This window comes from Mastigoproctus giganteus, chromosome 1 (genome assembly GCF_048544385.1).
Source record: "Mastigoproctus giganteus isolate SK-2022 chromosome 1, ASM4854438v1, whole genome shotgun sequence".
NCBI classification, from domain to species: Eukaryota; Metazoa; Arthropoda; class Arachnida; order Uropygi; family Thelyphonidae; genus Mastigoproctus; species Mastigoproctus giganteus.
The window spans coordinates 33,410,573-33,431,834 of NC_143575.1; the positions used below are offsets into that span (position 1 = coordinate 33,410,573).

A 21,262-nucleotide genomic window follows, 5' to 3' on the forward strand; every position below is an offset into this window, starting at 1 on the left:
GCTAGAAACACGAAATACTAGCTGTAACCAGACGGTGGATTTGGTTTGGAAAGCTAGCATGCTCGCTAGCGCTTTATAGCCAATAATAGCCCATCGTTTTTACTTTGGAATTATGGATCTCGAGTAGGGGGAGGAAACTAAACTATTATATTAGGGTAACCTAGAAAGTCACTTCAACTACCCATGTGTATTGTGTCTATAAATTACGTGTTCTCTGGTCGATCTGCCTGCTTTGCTGGACGAAAAACCCCAATTTTTCCAAAAAAAAATCCTTGCTATCTACGCCTGAGACTGACTAACTCGGCCACAGAGTGAAAAAAGCCCATAAAAGCTCCCCGCGTCATCGACATGATTCGAATGCAGGTCTTTTCCACTCGGTGGGAAGAGGACGGTGATGATACCACTGTGCTACCGCGCAGACATCCCGAGTAGGAAGTTAAAAAATAAGAGGATTAAATTGGAAAATTAAATGAGCCAGCACAGAAATGGGAGACCATTTAAAATTTTAACCAGCGCTGCTCAGTTATGTCTATATGGAATTTATGAAAGACCAACTTTTTTTTTTTTTTTTTTCCTTCCGATCTGGTAAGCTTATGTGTGAAACTGGTTTACTAGCGCCTAACTGTTTAACATTCAAGCTAAACTGGTTCACTGTCGTAGACAAGTTCAACTTGGGAAATTCTTTATTAACAGTAAACTAAATTTACTGTATAATAAATCGCCAACATGTCAGGAATAGCACTAAACTTTTTTTATTCAAATATCACTGAATTCAAATCGTAATTTTAATCTTTTCATTTTGATTCTTCATCGCGAATCTTATTAAAACATCTTCCAGTTAAAGGTGTAGTTTCTGCTCTATTTGTTTTTCGCGTGATTTCATTGCTGTTTAAACGGCTGCACCCTCTTTATAACCATCGCCATTGGAGCGATGCCAGCCCTGTTTATAAGCTGGGCAATTAATTCACTTAATTATAACTTGGAATTGTTGGACATATTTCGTATATTCTCGTGTGCTTTTCATCTGATAAACTCCTTGGCTACCTGAGTCACGAATTGCCAAGTAAGAATAGATATGACATTTGATTCTTTTTGTTGTACAAAATTATCACGATGAATCTAATCTTTGTTATAGACCTGAATCGCCAAGTAGGCAGTCATTTAAACAAAGGAATTAATGAAACACAAAAAAGCCCATTATTTAAGAATTTTTAGATCACTGGTCACACTAAAAGTAACTGGGCTAGCTTGTGAAGTGGTATGCTACAAGTATCACATACAGATATTTTTTTCTTTGCTATTTGGGTCATATCTTGTATATGGCATTCATTTCAATAATGATTAATGGCTTTCTTTAATCAATTATTAAAACTGATACAAGCATTTAACATAGACTGGAGGAATTTCTTAGGGCCCTTCAATCGGGACCGTAGGAGGATGGAGTAGAGTTCCTCAGTGAGTTATTCCGGGTTTTTCATCCAGGAAAACGTGCAAATTTGCCCATGAACACAATTTGACTTTACTTCGCATTAGAAATAAAATGATAATATCAACTTGAGGGAAACCCCTGGTGCCGTCAGACAGTTAACACACTTTACTTTTATATCAACTTGTTCTTTAATGAAAGGAAAGAAGTTTAATTTTATAATTTATAAAATATAATCCGGTTATTTATCGAAATAGTGGCACAAATAAAGATGTTAAAAATGGAGGTTGGCGTTGCATAAAACTGGTTAGTACTGTATATAAATAGCAATTTTGAACGTTTACGTGCCTGTATAATACACTTAACAACTAGGGAGGTAATATTTCGTTTAACGACTACTATTTTAGACACAAAAATAAAAATCTTAAAGTGAACCGACATTTATAGAATGAACGCAAAGTAATAGAGTTACATTTCGTGAAAATACTCACGGGTATTAACACCTCCATGCCATCCTTGGAAATGAGTCAACATATGATAAGTGACCACTATAAACTTCACCGGCTAATAATTGGGAATTGCGCCGATATTTCAAGTCCTCATATGATCGTGGTACCCATCCTCAATGTATCCAGGTCGCTGCGAATACTCTCACTGCCAAGATCCGTGACCTCTCTTATGTTATCGTTCTAGCGGAAGACTTTGTACTTGCCAAAGCCATTAAGTTAGTAAACATGGAAATACTTCACTAAAACTAGGTTAATAAAACACCGCCGAGTAGCTTCTTAAACAAAAAATCAGCGGATCAAAATGAAAGCTGGTATACAAGACCGATGCAACTGAGACGGACTGGGAACTGGTTTTGCGGTATCATTCCCCACCTCCCTAAAAGTTTAAAGTCTAACATTTAGGAGATAAGATACGACTTTCCACCAAGGTTAAGACACTGTTTTAATTATGCAATACTACTTTCAATATAAGAATCCAATTAGAGTAAAAATACTAAATGAGTATCGCAAAAAATAAACGCTTGTCAGTGCTCAATAAACAAACATTATCAGTCTCTTCATTGTAGCATGCCTGATTGCGAACCTTATAGCACATGTCAAAGATAACTAACAGTCAGCGGGGATTTTCCCTTTCTTCTTCTTCGATAACGCTGGGTTCGTATGCCTGTACGTGTATCGAACATCAAAACTATGAGGTTTCAGTATACTGTCTGTAATTGTGTGCGTTCCTCCGTCGGTTTTCTGTTTTCTGGATAAAAAACCCGAGTTTTCTGGATGAAAAATCATGCGACTTTTGTCCGAGACTGATCAAATCAACCGCGTTGCGAAAGCCCATAAAATTTCTACCATCATCGACGGGATTCGAATTCACCACACAGTGTGGTGAATAGTGATTGTACTCACTGTGCTACCGCATCTTAGTTGTGGTACCATTATTTCTCTAATTCGTGCTAATAGCCATCCTTTTTGGTACAGTCCTGTGCATAATATGCTATATACTAAGTGTGCAATCATTGGGCATGAACCAGTTAAACATCAGGATTAACGCACGAAGAGAAATCTACTCAAGTGATGAAGTACCTTTTTCTGGCATGCACGACCAGAAGTAGAAACAACAAAAATATAATATTTTCAAGTGAAAAAAAAAAAAAAAAAAACTAGTTAATATTAGTATAGTCTTTATTTGAAAGTTTCTAAATGAGAACTTTGTTTCTAAATAATTCTCTGCACAATTATATTATGGCTTTCACAATCTAGATGTGGCTGATAGACCATAAAACAGATTTGCTTTCAAATAAAAAAAAAAAATTTATTTCCACTGGTTCGCCATCGCGAATCTATTTCTTCAGCTTGAGATCGGCTAACTGCAGTTCCCACTGGAGGCCCTTAAGAATTCTTCTGGTATCCGACGAGATTCATAGTCCAACCTCTCCCAATGAGTGCCAAATGCCAAAACCTTTATACGCTCACGGAAGACACATTGTTGGTCCTCGTGATTAGTAAAGTTGTTACAATCACTGTCCTTCCACACCGTGTGGAAAAGGCATGTGTTAGAATCCAGTTTCGGTTGGAGGAACTTTTACCGGCTTTCTTTCGCGAAGTGGCCAAGTTATTCTGTCTAGGACGAAAGTTGCATGGTTTTATCTCCCAGAAATTCTATTTCGTTGTCAAGCGAAAGAAATACCGACTGAAGGATGCTCGCTATTACAGGACACAATACATTGACGCTTCATAACCTTAAGATTCAGATTAGTTTGAATTTTCAAACACGATTGTTTTCTAGAACATGGTAGCTTTTGAAAATTTTAAACTGCACTATTTTTTTTTTTAAGGTGAGCGTTTTTTGAATGGTGCACTAATGTTAACCAAGAAAAAAAATCTGTGGTATTATTTTTTTTAATCACACTGAATTACAAATTCCAAGTCATTCAAAACGCAAACCTTGTATATGCTTATGTATAAAAGAACAATAGTAAAAGTAGCTCGTGTATGTATGTACATATGTTATGTACATACAAATACAGTATATTAAATCAAGTAAATATATGCTTGTACAACATATTTTACTAAGCTAAAAAAAAAAAAAAAAAATCTAATACATAATAAAAACAATGAAGTGGGATTAGTCCAGTGGATGCAACGCCGACCCGCCAATCTGATGGAACCGAGTTTGAATCCAGAAGCGAAAAATAAAATAAATAATAAATAATAATAATTGAAGGAAAATTAACAAAAAACGGAAGTCGCTTCATCAGACCTATCTCCCCAAACGGTCGAAGTGGTAGTAGTAGTAGCAGTGGCATGCGATGCAAGAAAGCAAGTGTATGAGCTCATGCAGCATCAGCCAAAAAAAAAAAAAAAAAAAAAAATACATATATAAACATATATAAAAAAAAAAAAAAAATCACACCATTCCCTCAAAAAGCCTGTCCAGTTCCTCTTTAAATTTATTCAACCTATCAACTTCCACAACGACAGATGGAAGTTTGTTCCAGCAATTAACCACCCGCTGGCTAAAGGAAAATTTCCGCAAGTCTATTCTACATCTGTCTTTTCTTAATTTGAATTTATGCCCCCATAGGTTCGTAATCTGAACAAGTGGAAGGATCCCATCAGAATTCAGCGTGCTCAACCCATTCAAGGCCTTATATACTTCAATCAGATCACCGCGCAGGTGCCTAGTCTCCAGCCACTGCAATTTGCAGAACTTAAGCCTCTCTTGGTAAGAGGATCCCTTCATTCCCCTCACCAATCTTGTTGCCCTTCTCTGTACACGCTCAAGTAAATCTACATCCTTCCTAAAATGAGGCCTCCAGACCTGTACGTAGTACTCAAGGCGTGGCCTGACCATTGCCTTATACAGAGGGATAATCACCTCCTTTTCCCTGCTAGCAAAATTCCTATATATCATTGACAAAACCCCATGACCTGCCCTGGCAGCCTGTCTGCATTGCTCAGAAAACTTCATATCTGACTGCACAATTACTCCCAGGTCTTTTTCATTTTCTACCACCTTAAGTGTAGTACCACACAGTTGGTACGTTTCGCTGGGGTTACTTCTACCCATATGCAGTACTTTGCATTTGTCAAGGTTAAACTTCAGTTGCCACTTCTTAGCCCATCTGCCCAAATTATCTAGATCCTGTTGCAGCAGCACACTGCCATTACTGTCATTAACAACCCTGCCAACCTTTGTATCATCTGAAAACTTCGATATTAAGCCTGATATACCTTCATAAATATCATTGATAAATATACAAAACAACAGTGGACCTAACACCGAACCCTGTGGGACTCCACTAATAACATTAGTCCAAGAAGAGCAGCACCCATTGATTACCACCCTCTGTCTTCTCCCACTTAACCATCCTTTTATCCATTGTAGCAACTTACCCTTAATACCATTCTGCTCCAATTTGTGCAATAGTCTTCCATGCGCAACAGTGTCAAAAGCTTTCCTGAAATCCAAATATATGGTGACTGAGGCAGAGTGATGCCATCTGGTTTCGCTCCCAATAACTACAACCCACCACTGAATGCAAAAGCCAACGCTAAATAGGTCCACCTCCATAGCTGCATGGAGGTGAGCAGTAGAAATACTGAACATACTGCATAGAGGTAGCGCAGGATAAAATCACTCGCATTCACGCCTTAGGCAGAGGAGTCGGTTCGAAAAGTGGGAGAGAGTATCTCAAAGAAGACAATGCGCTATCATCTGTATGGCTACCACAAGGGAAGGGCAAGACCATCCAGCTCAATCAACTAGAAGTGTTTCCTGAGCAACTGCGCTAGCCACCATCCTGGAAGGAAGAAAAATCCACAGCATGAAGCGGAGCATCGAAGTGAATATGTTCACCATGCGAACATACTACGCAGTAACGAAGCTAGAGACGAACATGACAATGTACAGGAGGAGAGTACGCGCCACGTGGTTGGAACGGTTCCCGACTGTTCAAGACAGCGAAGAACAGACCAGAGACGGACCATCGTCACGAAGAACCTGATGACTCCTGCAATCTTGGAAAAAATCAAGCAGTATGTGAGCGACCAATTACAAAGATCAACGAATACAAGCACAACAGAACTGAAGGAGGAACACCAAGCACAAAAAGCTACAACTCAGAGCAGCCGAAGTGGAAAAAGACGAGGCCGCGATAGCTAGAATGCAAGTAGAGTGGAAGAAGGTCCTAGCAGAATTCGAAGGCATGGACCCCACAAAGACCTACGCCATACTGAAGCAGAGACCACTAACAGATTCCTGTGAAATCTGTTAGTTAATCAGAGCATAATACCGGATTACCTCCACAACAACGAAGCAACACCATCTGCACAGCCATTTACTGTACCGTGTAGCAGCCACCAGGATGAATAGAAGAGAAACCGGAAACCGACAGAAAACAAAACGCAAAGATAAGGATCCACCACCTGGGAAAGCAAATTACAGCAGAAGACGGGAGAGTAATAGTGAAGATAGGCTAACTGACTCAGCACCAACGGGGTAACAGAAGTAAAAAGCTGATCAGAAAAGTGAAGACCATCCTCAAGAACCCCGAAATCCGCAGCAAACACGAGACCCATAATCAGAGAATAAAAGAATACCTGGAAACTCTCAAGCAGAACCTCTTTTCACTCAGTAAGGGACTCTGCCGATATAGGGAGAGTGCCCAAAGGAAATCAGACAACCGAATATTTAAAAAAAACCAGAAAGCCTTCTACAGGAACACTGGAAAACAGGAGAAAGAAACAACCAACGTCCTGATCAGAAGGCACTCGAGAAGTTTTGGGGTAACCCGCAGAGCAACAAAGTTAGCCATAACGGCTGTGCTCCTGGACAGATTTAGAACGGACGAAAACCAAGGACGTAGAGGGGATAACAGACTGAAAGATTCGGAAGGAAGTACAACAGTCGATCGGAAAATCCCATAATTGGCAAACCCCAGGAATAGACAACATCTACAATTACTGATACAAGAAAGTCGCCCTCGTGGGTAGCACAGTTGGCAGGATCGCTGTCCTTCCCCCTTCCCTTAGGAAAATATCTGAGTTCGAGCCCCGTCGATGAAGTGAGGAATTTTTATGGACCTTGTTCACAGCGTGGGTGAGTTAGTCGGTCTCAGGCGAGAGTAGTTTTGTTTTTCTTCAGGAAACTCGGGATTTTCGTCCAGCAGACAGAAAATCGACTACAGAACACACGCAATTTACAGACGGTATACACGGAGCAATATGGCCTTAGTTGCTGATGCGTCTAAAACCCTACAACAACAACAGTTTAGAAATATCTGGGAATGATGCAGACTCACCAGTTAGAACACAAGGAGATTAATGCCCGCCTGACAAAAATACCATCAGAGACTGAGAAGCTTGCTAAAATCAAAGCTGAATGGCAGGAATATGGTCACAGCCGTAAACACTTATGTAATCTCAGTACTATAGTACTCCATCAAGATCATAGACTGGACCAACACCGAACTCGAGGAGATTGTAAGATTGACCAGGATAATAATTACCAAGTGCCACCAACACCACCCGAAATCAGCCATCGAGAGACTGACCACAGTTCGAAAAGAAAAAAAATTATGATATTAGGGTCCCCTGTAAATGATTACATCTACTCATATTAATTTTGCCTGTAAATTGCGTGTGTTCTCTGGTCGATTTGCCTTTTTGCTAGACATAAAAACCCCAGTTTCTGGGGAAAAAAATACTGTATTGCTATTTACGCCTGAGACCGACTAACTCAGCCATGGAGTGAAAAAAGCCCACTAAAGTTCCTCACGTCATCGACGGGATTCGAACCCGAGACTTTTCTACCTGGTTTGGGGAGGACGGTGACGATACCACTGTGCTACCAGCGTAGACCAACATGGCCTTAGTAGCCGATGCTCCTAAAACCCAATAAAAACAAGCATAAATAAAATGGCTTCCAATGCATGGCTCAAAAGCGGGACACTCTTCGCTGAGACTGAAGGATTCATGCTCGCCATTCAAGACCAGATAATCAACACCAGGAACTATACAGGGTGTCTCAAAAATATTGGTACAAACGTTTAGGGGAAGTAGGTAACATTTAAAGGAATGTGAATCGCATAGGAACCAATAACCGGAAACGTCACGGGAAAGTAGTAGCAGAAGTACAAGAAGCAGAAATGACACAAGACAGTAATTAGTGGCAAACGTTTATTTGACATAATATTAACAATGGAGTACGAGATGGATGCATTTCATGATGTTACAACAGATGCTCGAAGGTTCCACCATGAGACGCGATGCATGCGTCACACTGACGCAGCATGGACTGGCGGACACGGTCGAACACACCTGGAGTTTCTTTGACAGTAGCAGCAGCGCAGATGAGTCTCGCCACGAGATCCATTTCCGTCTCCACAGGCGATTCATACACGATAGATTTGAGGGCCCCCACAGAAAGAAATCAAGGCTCGATAAATCAGGTGAGCGTGGGGGCAGGCAACGGGTCCACCACGGCCAATCCATCGACGCCCAAAACGCCTGTTCAAATGGTCACGAACACACCTTCCATAATGGGCAGGCGCCCCGTCATGTTGAAACCAAATGTTCCGTCTCACATTTGCTGGAACATCGTCAAGTAACCCTGGTAGAACTTGTTCAAGAAAGATTCGATATTTAGCGGAGTTAATGCGGGATGGTAACAGGTATGGGCCGACTAAGCAGTCACCGACCATACATGCCCACACATTTATTGCGAAGCGATGTTGTGCCAAAAGGGGGCGCACACCATGTGGGTTGTCGTGAGCCCACACATGAGCATTGTGCTGATTGAATAAGCCTTCCCGAGTGAAATAAGCCTTATCCGTGACCAAAACATAGGCTGGAAAATTCAAGTCTTAAACACTTTCTTGGAGAAACCACTGCGCAAAAGCCATACGTGCAGGATGATCTTGGGAGGAGCAGTAACTGAACCCTTTGGAGATGAAAGGGGTGTAAGAAATCGTCGTGCCAGACACGCTGTACACTGCAACGAGACACTTCTAAGGCAGAGGCAACGGCACGTGTGCTGGTAGTAGGATTATTCTAGACGGCATTCAACACACTTTCTTCCATGGCGAGAGTTCGCGTCGAACGTGGTCTGCCCGCACTACTCCTGTTTCCTCTAAATGACCCATAATCGAACAAATTTTGATGCACACGCGCATCAAACGGTAGTCCGGTACATGTCTGTCTGGGAAGCGTTCTCCATAAATTCGTTGAGCGGCTCGTCCATTGCCCTCTGCTAATCCATACACTAGGTGCATGTCAGCCAGCTCACAGTTCATATATCGATGCATGCTCTTCGTGCGGCGACTACTGCTTGAATGAGTAAACCAGAAATTTTCCCTCTCGCGAACTGATGAACAGCGCCGTCTACCGACTTACGGTGACGTTTCCGGTTATGGGTTCCTATGCGATTCACATTCCTTTAGATGTTACCAACCTCCCCTAAACGTTTGTACCAATATTTTTGAGACACCCTGTATAAAATACATCACCAAGGAACCCGGAATGACAGACGACAGATGTTGATGATGCCACCTGGCCCCAGGAGCAATCCAGCACAGCACATCAGCGAGGCATGCAAGGTATTCACCCAGGCAGAGTACACTCACAAACACACCAGGTCGCCAGGATAATACATCAGAAGCTAGCGCAAAAATACTAGTTGATCAGAGAACAATGTGTACCGTATTACCAGTACGAACCCCAAGCCGTACTAGAGACCCCCTACTTATAAACTACACTGTAAACGTGTCATAATAACGGACAACAAACCAGACAGAACCCTAACCCTCACTGACAAGAAAGAAAAAACTGTCTACCTGATCTAGAGGTACCCAACACCAACAACCGCCAGAAAATCTAAGAGGAAATGATCAGGAAGTCAAAGAAATGTGGCATGTGGAACAAGTAATGACTGCCTCAACCACCAGAATGGTGCAAAGGAGCCTCCATAAGAACCTAACAGCAATAGGCCTCCAGAGAATACTTACATGGAACTCCAAAAAACCGCGATCCTGAATATCTGTAGGACAGTAACAGAGTTCCTCGACCGACAGTAATAACAATCATAATCACCTGACACAACCAACCACTCCATGCACTTGGTACCAGTAACCGTAACGAGGCGTAAAAATTCCCATAAAGGAGAAAAGGTTGTTTTTTATAATAATAATTGTTATTATTATTAGTTTATTATTATATACGAACGATTTGCACAGGTCAAATCGAAAAGAACCGGTAGAAAACGAAATTCCTTTCAGTGTTTCATTTTTATTGCAATATCCTGAAACTTGTATCTACCAGGAAATTTATTATACCACTATCTTTATTATATCCATATCTCTAATATTCGGAAGATTCAAAAGCTGATAACTAAATTCATAAAGGAGACAAAGAAAAAATTGTTTTATGCATTTTTCATATTATTAACTAATCCAAATACGAAAAAAACAAACAAGGTCTGAAAATGTCATCTTAATTGCAATTATTATGATATATTAAAAAGGAACAGTCGTTGCCAGGTGTCGCTTTCGCTCATACAAACTAAAATCCTTTGCCAGTTAAAAATTATTATGAAAAATTATTATTGTTACTATATTATTATTTGCGCAAATGCCTTCTATTTTAAAACAGTAGTTGCAAGTCCCTGTATAATTGGCCGTTTGGCAATACGCTTCTGTAATACAAGGAAGTCTCTCTCTTTCTCTCTTTATCGTTTTTTTAATGCATAAATTTTCACGCGTGTTTTTCTTTTAATACACACAGCCTCTTGCGGCTAAAACAAGTTGCACGCTGGGATAAAGCATACTTTACTAACCTCCATCGCAGTTTTATGGGCACCATATAACGCTGTCTACTATTCATCTAGAGGGTTCGATTTCTGTTGATTGAAGGAATTTCTAAAGTCCTCTTCAATCGTGGCTGTGGTTAGCCATCTGATACGGTGGCTGTAATGGTTATCCCTTAAATTATTACTGGTTTTTCATCCTGCACAACATGTAAATTGGACAGTAAACACACACTTCCACCAACAAAATTGATTAATTCAAAGCTCTTGGCCCACTAGATCGTTTTTTTTTGGGGGGGGGGGGGGGGAATGATTTTAAATATAAGTAAAATATATTAAAATTGAATGTATTTTAAATATACAGTCAAACCTTTAAACGGGTTTTATAGGAAAAAACTGGCTAAACTTTATTACAACACAATTTTATTATTAAAAATTCATTTTAATACCTTAATATTAAAATATTTAATGCATTTAAATTAGTTACAATTTTAATATACACCAAGTTATACTTACTCGTATTCCGAAAAGGCTAAATTCACGTGATAATTTTTTCCCCTCATTTTCGATTTGAGTAGAAACAACCTGAAACGTAAAATATTTAGGATTAAATTTAAAATATTTTATGATTGGTTTAATTTTTTCTTTAAAAAATTTTCTTGTTTTAAATAGGTTTTAGGTGCACATTAGCTCAAATTGTGATCTAAATAAAATCATACTGATATTACACATTAAAAAATAAGAAATTTATTATCAAACTGCATCATTAAAACCAAAACGGCACCAATCCACGACCTCCAGGGCAATAACTCGTCAAGCCTAACTCTTTAAGCGTTTGTTCATGGACCTTCCAAATATTCTGAAAAATATTTCAGGAATTTTTGGCGAATATAATACCACCCATATTTTTTCTATGGAGAAGTAGGCGCATGGAGTCCCAAAATACATTACAAAATTGCAAATTCATCCTGAGAAAGTCATCCTTTCCGACAGAAATACCTCACTAACTTCTCTTAGATTTTAAGAGAATCTCTAGTTTCACCAATATTTATTGACGATGAAATCTTCACGTTGCCACCAATATTTTCTAATAAGCAATCAAATGATCTCCACAACTGCCTTTAAAATTTCGGGTGGTGCAGTTTTCAGATTTGAGAGAGTTGAAAAGGGGAAATGCTTTGTAAACACGTTGTTTCAGATATCCCCACAACCAAAAGTCGGCTGGAGTTATACGATATTGCAAGACAGGGAAGTGGAAAATGGCGACTGATAATTTGCTCTTCAGTGAAGGTGCATCGTAGGATCTGTTTCACATTGTCAGTATGGGGTGTAGCATATTCCTGCATAAAAATTATGCTTCCATGTAAACCACATTCATTAATCTCTTGCATGATTTTGGTCCATAGTAGGCTAACATATCGTCTGCTATTCTGCATTTCCCAAAATTCCCTCGAATGTTAATGATTTCAAGGAAAAAATGGCCAATAACAGCGTGTGCCGTAAATCCAAATAACCCCTTTAATTCGTTTATTGAAGTGAATAACAGCGGTCAAATTTCGAATTAATCTGTAACATATAACTCTTTGGTTTCCATGATTTTATACGACTATTGTGATACGTTTAAAATATATATAGGAGAGTTTAATCAAAACGTCATTAACTGTTAGTGTAATACTCAATAACGAGGTGTCAGATTGCATTATTCCATATCCTATTAATAATCTTTCCAGTGACATGGGGTTAGATCAAATAGATTACTCACTGTATCCGTTAATTAAGTTAAATTTATTATTCTACAACAAGGGCTACCACATTAATATTCACAAAGCATGTGAATTTTAATAAGGTAACTATTTACTAGTACAATAAATAGTCTTTCGTCAGGGGTTCCAGAGAGTACTCGTATGTTGTCCCTCAGGTAATATCATTAACGTTTTCACATTAAAAATACATATATTATTTTAAAATATGCCTTGTAGGTATTTTAATAAATACCTACAAGGTTGTAGGTATTGAGTAAAATTGATAGGATATTTATAAATTCTTGATCACGAGGGAGGGAGGTCTATCTGCTTGTTTATTTGTCTAAAGAATTGTTCACACCACCAGAAGATATAGATCCTGGTACGGAGAGGCAGAGCATGGTAGTAACGTAAAATTAAAAATAGTCTTAAGTTGCGTGATACTTGAAGGATCACGTCAAACAAGGAAAAATAATCGCTTGTACTGGGTGATAACCACTTTATTTTTGTTAAAAGCAGTCGAGGAACGCTTAACCAGTCCTAGAAACTTGGTGGCCTAAAAGATGGCAGAATTACTATGAGGGAAACATGGTGCTGCTGTTTTGTATTCTCGAAATCGCAAATGGAGCGCTGCATAGGAGCGGCTGGAGAGTATTTTGAAGGGGATAAACATTGAAATTGTATTTAAAATAATAAATTAATTTAAAAAATAATTCTCGTTTCTTTTTATCCGCACCTTTTACGTCTGTACAAGAGTGTGCTAACCGGCTGATGTCTATATCGTGCGGGCTGAAAAACCGAAAAACCTCATGGGGGAACTCTAACTTCCTCCGCTTGAGATCAGCTAATTACAGCCCCGATTGAAGAAACCTTTAAGAAATTCCTCCGGTCCAGGACGAGAGTCGAACCCAGACCTCCCCAAACGAATGATAAATAGTGAAACCAAGAGAAGACTCAGATACTTCTCTTGTCAAAACTATTAATTTAATAGCTATTTAAAATGCAGTGAGGATAAAAAGATAAATAATATCTGTTAATTAACCTTTACAAACTGAAATTTGGGGAAAATCGCAAAAATTATTGAAATTAAATAAACAGATTCCATATTCTTAATTTAGTAGACTGTGAAATATTTTTGAAATTTTCCACATCCTCACCGACTTATGTCCATCACAATCTGTTTTATTACTTGCCCTTTTCAATTTAAATTTTTTAGCTCTTCAATCACCAGAAAAGAGGGAGATGAAGATATCCACATGATATCTCCCTGTATAAATTCTTAAATAAATCCACTCCATTTTAACTTTATTTTGATATAAGCTTCTTGCCAAAGGCATCTCCATACAGAGCAAGTGGCTAAGTGCGTAACAACTTGCGTCCGCCAACAGGAAAGTCTACAGTTCGAATAAGTTCAAGGATATCACTTATAGATCGAATACAGTGGCACATCATGATTCCCAATTCTCTTTGAAGCACTCCCACAGAAGCATTAATTTCATTGATATTGCTTTTGAAAGACTCCCAAAACAGATTAAATAATAAGGGTGGCGCATAATACCGTGTGGGTCAATTATCATGTCGGTACGTTACTATTCATACATTTAGTTTTGTCTTTGCTGATGTTAAATATAATTAAAGTCAATGAAATTATGAGGGATATCGAAGGATTTTCTTGACTTTCTCTGCTAGCCACCAGAAAGGGGAGAAAAGCAATAAGGGGCATTCACACTTTATAAAAAGCAAAAAGAGCTTCTCCGATGATATACAGTGCCTAGTTACTCTGTAACGCTCATTCAGAGTACTTCCAGACTTACAGTTGGCAGCTTAAATAATTCCAATAAAAATGTTTTTTTCTAGAATTTACATTTTAAGGAAACCCATCTTTAGAAAATTAAACAAGGGTCTTATTTCCATTCTTTAGGCATTTTGCCGTATTCTGTTTTCCACTAAAAAGATGGATGTATAAAAAAAATGTTTTTCAAGAACCTTTCTGTAGAAGCGATAGAAATTCTTCCAATTAGAAATCCTTTGGAGGAAATACAAAATCTGCAGATCGAAAATTCTGATATGATGACATCCAGACCGATCTGGTTGTCATCTTCGCAAAATGACTTTATCCTCTCCATTCATACCTATTTTACTCTTGAAACGTCTTTGCAAGTTTTTGTCCACGGTTTCTTCCTCAAACTGTCTGTTCCGCTGATGTGTTACTTTCTTACAATAATCATCTGGGTTCGATTCAGTCTGTATTTCCTGGGTTCACTAGCACCTAATATCCCGTTGAAACTTGCAGCTTAAAAGTGATTTTACTTTTCAAGGGCTGGAGTAAGCCATCTCTTCCGTCCTGGACACATCTACCGTTCTACTGGCAACTTGGGATTTGTCACCTCTTTTGCCTGAATATTTTTACTCCACCGTATATCTTAAAAGATTATAAATTCATAAAGAGCTATAAAGTTGATTATTCACTTTTTAAACAGAAGTAATCTCTTATTGTACAGAGAAATAGAGTGGGCTAGTAAATCAGAATGTCTTATAATGGGAGATTTTAACTTCCCAGATATTGACTGGAACTTGTGGATTGATCACTCACACACTACTCAGATTTTGTGGATTTATTGGATGATTGTTTTCTGCAGCAGCATGTTCGAGAGACAGCCAGAGTAATACTCTTGATCTGGTTATCAGCAGTGACCATTCGTGTATTAAGAATTTGCAGATAAAGGAACCACTAGGTGGCAGTGATTACAGTGTACTGATGTGGGAATTACTTAAAGATTTAATTACCATCAGGGGTAAAGGAAAGGGTTTTTGCTTCTGTAAAGGTGACTACAGTGGTCTCAGACAGTTTTTAAATTCTGTCCAGTGGGATCAACTGACGTGTTACCAACAGTAAATTCTAAGTGGGAAGCATTCAAGGAATTAATCGTGGATGCTACTAAAAGTTTCATACCTATTAAGAAATATTATTCAAGATTTAGGCCTAAATGGTTATCAAATGAACTAATGAGACCCGTAACAGAGAAGAAAAATGCATGGGATGCATATAAATTATCAAGCGACTCAGAAGCCTATGGCAGATATAAGCTGGTCTGTAATCAGGTCACAAAGGAGGTTACGCGGGGGAAGGCAGATTACGAGAAATCCTTGGCAAAAGATGCTATGAAAAACAGCAAGAATTTCTTTACTTATATAAACTCTAAAAGGAAGGGGATGAATCTGATTAGTCCACTTGACATCGATGGTTCGACTATTAATGATCCTGCTCAAAATGGCAAACAAACTGAATGAGTATTTTGCATCTACATTCACACATGAGGAATTATTAAGGTTTGAAAATGGCAGAAGGTTATCAAATTGTAGCAGGGTACTTAATGATTTTGTAATAACTGAGAGCAACGTGGAGGAGAAATTGTTGAAGTTAAACATATGAAAAGCACCTGGGGTGGATGGGATCTATCCAGTTATATTAAAGGAGGCGGCAAAGCAACTAAGCAAACCCTTAGCCATAATTATGAGAGCATCATTGGACTCAGGGGAGATTCCCCGGACTGGAGATGTGCAAATTTATCCCCAATTCACAAAGGGGGATCGAAGGGTGACACGAGTAATTACAGACCTGTTAGTTTAACTTCTGTTCCGGGTAAAATAATGGAGTCACTGGTTAAAGATGCATTGCAGGATCATCTAGACAAGACTGCAGCAATAATTCAGACACGGCATGGGTTTGTTAAGGGAAAGTCTTGTCTGACAAATTTGATAGGATATTATTATGTGGTTACAAAGGAACTGGATGCAAAAAATAATTTTGATATCATATATTTGGATTTCAGGAAAGCTTTTGACACTGTTGCGCATGGAAGACTATTGTACAAATTGGAGCAGAATGGTATTAAGGGTAAGTTGCTACAATGGATAAAAGGATGGTTAAGTGGGAGAAGACAGAGGGTGGTAATCAATGGGTGCTGCTCTTCGTGGACTAATGTTATTAGTGGAGTCCCACAGGGTTCGGTGTTGGGTCCACTGTTGTTTTGTATATTTATCAATGATATTGATGAAGGTATATCAGGCTTAGTGTCGAAGTTTGCAGATGATACAAAGGTTGGCAGGGTTGTTAATGGCAGTGTGCTACTGCAACAGGATCTAGATAATTTGGGCAGATGGGCTAAGAAGTGGCAACTGAAGTTTAACCTTGACAAATGCAAAGTACTGCATATGGGTAGAAGTAACCCATATGCAGAGAAATGTATCAACTGTGTGGTACTACACTTAAGGTGGTAGAAAATGAAAAAGACCTGGGAGTAATTGTGCAGTCAGATATGAAGTTTTCTGAGCAATGCAGATAGGCTGCCAGGGCAGGTCATGGGGTTTTGTCTACGATATATAGGAATTTTGCTAGCAGGGAAAAGGAAGTGATTGTCTCTCTGTATAAGGCAATGGTCAGGCCACGCCTTGAGTACTGCGTACAGGTCTAGAGGCCTCATTTTAGGAAGGATGTCGATTTGCTTGAGCGTGTACAGAGAAGGGCAAGAAGATTGATGAGGGGAATGAAGGGATCCTCTTACCAAGAGAGGCTTAAGTTCTGCAAATTGCAGTGGCTGGAGACTAGGCACCTGCGCGGTGATCTGATTGAGGTGTATAAGGCCTTGAATGGGTTAAGCACGCTGAATTCTGATAGGGTTCTTCCACTTGTTTAGATTACGAACCTAAGGGGGCACAAATTCAAATTAAGAAAAGACAGATGTAGAATAGATGTGTGGAAATTTGCCTTTAGCCAGCGGGTGGTTAATTGCTGGAACAAACTTCCATCTGTCGTTGTGGAAGTTGATAGGTTGAACAAATTTAAGGAGGAACTGGACAGGCATTTGGAGGGAATGGTGTGATTTTTTTTTGGCTGATGCTGCATAAGCTCATACACTTGCTTTCTTGCATCATATGCCACTACTACTACTACTACTAATTATTTGAAAGAGGGGATCTACGTAATTTTTCATTATTATGTTAATGAATTTTTTCAAATTATTTTATTATAGTCACCTAGAATTTCTTCTAATAAGGCATTGTGCATTTTGTCTGTAAATTGCGTGTGTTCTCTGGTAGATTTACCTGTTTTTCTCGACGAAAATCCCCTAGTTTCTGGGGGGAAAACTTGCTATCTACGACTGAGACCGATTAACTCAGCCACGTCTTGAAAAAAGCCCATTAAGGTTCTCGCGTCATCGACCGGATTCGAACCCGGGCCTTTTCCACCCGGTGTGCGGAGGACGGTTACGATACCACTATGCTACCTGCGCAGACTATGTTAATGAATTGAGAGACACTACTATTATATCACGTGGTAGATTAAGTAATTTACTGTTGACATGATACAATTTAAAGGAATTGGACCACTTAAATGCCAAACACAAACAATTTATGGCTACGTTTCGGAAACTCACTCTCTCCCGTCTTCAGGCCTATTAAGTAATTTATTATTGAAATGATACAATTTTAAGGAATTGAACAACCTCAATGAAAAACACTTAAACAATTTATGGCTTAAAGAAGTTTAGTCCTCCCCAGTCGGACCAAGATATTTCCACTCCGGTATCACGTTAATCTACCACGTGATATAACAGTGCAGTGTCTATCAATTCATTAACATATGCCGTAGCCAAGTAGTCAGATACGAAGGTGCATAAGTACGTGCTTTGGGTACCAGGGGTTAAGCCCGTGACTGCTGTTTCTCGCATTCTCTGTATCTTGCGAACTCCTCTGACCGTGTAGTCGTCCAGAAGTATAAGCAGAAATTTTATATTTTATTTTAAATATATGCTGTGTTAAATATATTTCCTATCGTATTAAGTACACACTGACATACGATATTTTAAACTTATATAGTAAGAAATAGATTTAAAATTGTTATGTAGTTTGTCGAAGGCCCCGTATAACAAAATATCTGGTACATGCTTTTTTTATTTGTATATCCCGTTTCACATTCGATTTAAATGACAATAGTCCCCTAATTTAGGCAACTAATAATAATAAATAGCAGAAAGAATTACAGCTGTCATAATCTTTTTTCTTAATACAGTGTATTATCATTTCATTTTTGAAACGCACCCATGCGCGCACGCAGACGAACACATGCAATATCGTCTGCGTGACATTTCACGATAGCCACTGAACCATGAGACAAGTTTTCAGGTTCTCTTCTGTCCGTTACTGTTACTATGCACCCCCATATCCACACGCCTCAAAGTAACTGAGGTAGAGTAAGTTTTATTAAGCGTTTTTCTCTAAATTTTCTTTATTTCATTTTAACAGTACGTTGCTCAATGCACAATTACTTCCCACCATTACATTACTTAGTCACCATTGATAACAAAAGCACGCTAAATCTGCAATATAAAAACGAATTATTATTGCAATATAATAACAATTCCGTGCAGAATTTTGTGGTTGAGAGTACACAAGTTCTTGACACAGTTGGGAAATAGAGTATAGTATGTGTAAGAATGTAGTAGCCGTGTGGTTATAACTTTTGGGGAGTTGTTTCCTTGACCTCATAAAAACATTCGTTTTCTGCTGTGTTCACAAGAATATAACTTTGTAGCGAAACTTTTGTAGAACTTTGGGGATTTGTTTAAAACCAGGCCAACTGTTTAAATTTTAAGTAAGTGACTGTATATGGTGGTTTAATAGCATTTTTCATGCTATGTCAACATGATATATATAAATTACTTTTACGACCTTTTAAACGTAAAAGGATACCACCATAACTCAAGCTTGTTATAAAGGCAAGATTCGTTAGAGCACACTAATAGAATTGTCCTGCTTGCTAAATTGGTGGTACTTCTTGTCACGATTATTGTAATAGCCTCATTATCGAAAAAGTTAACAAGATAATTGTCTTTTCGCTCATTCATGTGGCATTTAACTGCTAAAGGTATTTTACGATGGGCTTCTAGGCTTAATACTTGATGTTTTTATTATACCAAAGAAAAACACGACGCTCAAAAAATTATAACCTGAATAAAAATTACTCAGAAACACTATCGTTAACTATTCGTAAATATTAAAAGCACTTTTTTTATTTTTTTTTTACTGATAATATAAACATTGTTTTATTACTGTTTGCGTTTTGTAAGCATTGGCAGAAACATTTGAAAATGATTTCCAGTGATTTATTCCCAACAAATTATTGTTCATTAATTATTTATTTGATATCAAATTATAAATGGCTCTGAAAACATTTAAAATTGCCATTAATTAAACGAGACGAATAAATGCAACTATAAAATCCACCACTAAAGAAAATAGCTGAAATTTTCGCTTGATAAAGCAATTCCTATAGTCATCGGTAGATGTCGCTAAAAACATGCAGATTTCAACTGTTCAGTGATATTTTATTTGTTATTAATTTTATGTTCGATATTTTATTTTTATAATTACTTTTCTAGATCTGAAAGAATTTTATCTGTCTCAACATTTTTAAATGACATCATTCCTACGATGCAATGTAAGTTTAATTCATAAATAGAAACTTCATATTAACCCCAGGGGCTCATATCTGGTGAGTATGGGCTTGGCACACCCGAGGTCTTGAGCTGGATATCATCATTCTTCTCTTTCTTGGTGATTCCTCTCTCTCTCTCTCGGTAACTCGGAGAATTTTTTTTTTTTTTTTTTTTTTGGCTGGTGCAGCATAAGCCCCAGGCTTCCTTGCACCACGTAGCTAATAATAATAATAATAATAATAATAATAATAATAATAAACTAGCAAAAAAAAAAGAATAAAAGAGAAACGATATTTAAATCTATTTTCATGGGAGTGGATCACAATTAGTAACAGACAAAAGTAATAAAAAATAATAAATAAATCAGCAATAAAAGGCATTAACTTTTATTTTTTCAGTTATTGTGGCTGTGCCATGGTTCAGTGGTACTTTAGCCAACCATCACTGACGAAGAGTATTATCTCTAATTTATTACAATAGCCATTCAGTCTTCAACGATTAAATTAGTGTCACCTTTATCATTAAACTGTCTAGCCAGTCTGACTGTTACGTTGTGCAGTATTTTTTCCTTCAGTACACGAACGACTGTTTGCTACTTAATGTATCGCTTTCTATTCAGCTTAGGCTTGGTTAGGTATGTGTCAAAAGCCAACACAACTAAGGCTATGAGACAACAGTATATTGTGTCTTTAAATGGGTGTGTTCTAGGTCAGTTTGCTAGTTTCTGGAAGAAAAATTTGATTTTTAGAGATAAAATTGTCACAACCGTCACCTAGGACCCACTAACTCAGGTACGTTGTGAAAAAAAGCCCAGAAAAATTTCTCGCATCATTGAGGGGATTCGAACTAAGGTATTTTCTAACCGGTATGGGGGGGGGGGAAGACGGTGATTATACCAACTGAGCTATACGCATACAGCTAAGTCATCGCACAACACGAAAACATCTTAACACTGCTGCCCAGACCCAGATTTATGCACAAAGACAGCTGGAAAATAAAGATTAAAGTAGAGAGTAATCGCACTAGCTTTACAAAAGGAAACATACAGTATACACTGATATACATAAGTAAACTCTCAGCAGAGATAAGAAAAAAATATATATGTACTTGGAGTATGCTTAATTATATTGAGTTTAAAAGAAATGTCTTTCCATTTTGATGAGTCATAATTATGAGGTCATGACTACCTAAAACGGGGGGGGGACCAGTACCGCATAATTCACGAATTTAATTTTAATTAAGGGAATATTTATTACGGAACCCCTAGCAAACCAAACAACTCTCGC

General features: G+C 38.3%; 1 protein-coding gene across 3 annotated transcripts in view; it reads right to left on the reverse strand.

Annotated features, from left to right (window-relative positions):
* Window positions 1-21,262, reverse strand: part of LOC150090693 (ATP-dependent translocase ABCB1-like) — a 390,895-nt gene that overhangs the window by 284,288 nt on the left and 85,345 nt on the right. For all 3 annotated transcript variants that reach the window (XM_090372299.1, XM_090372310.1, XM_090372292.1), the window contains exon 4: window positions 11,252-11,320. In XM_090372299.1, coding sequence (XP_090228425.1) covers window positions 11,252-11,298 — 47 coding nt within the window. In that variant the 5' untranslated portion in view covers window positions 11,299-11,320. The remainder of the gene's footprint in view (window positions 1-11,251; window positions 11,321-21,262) is intronic.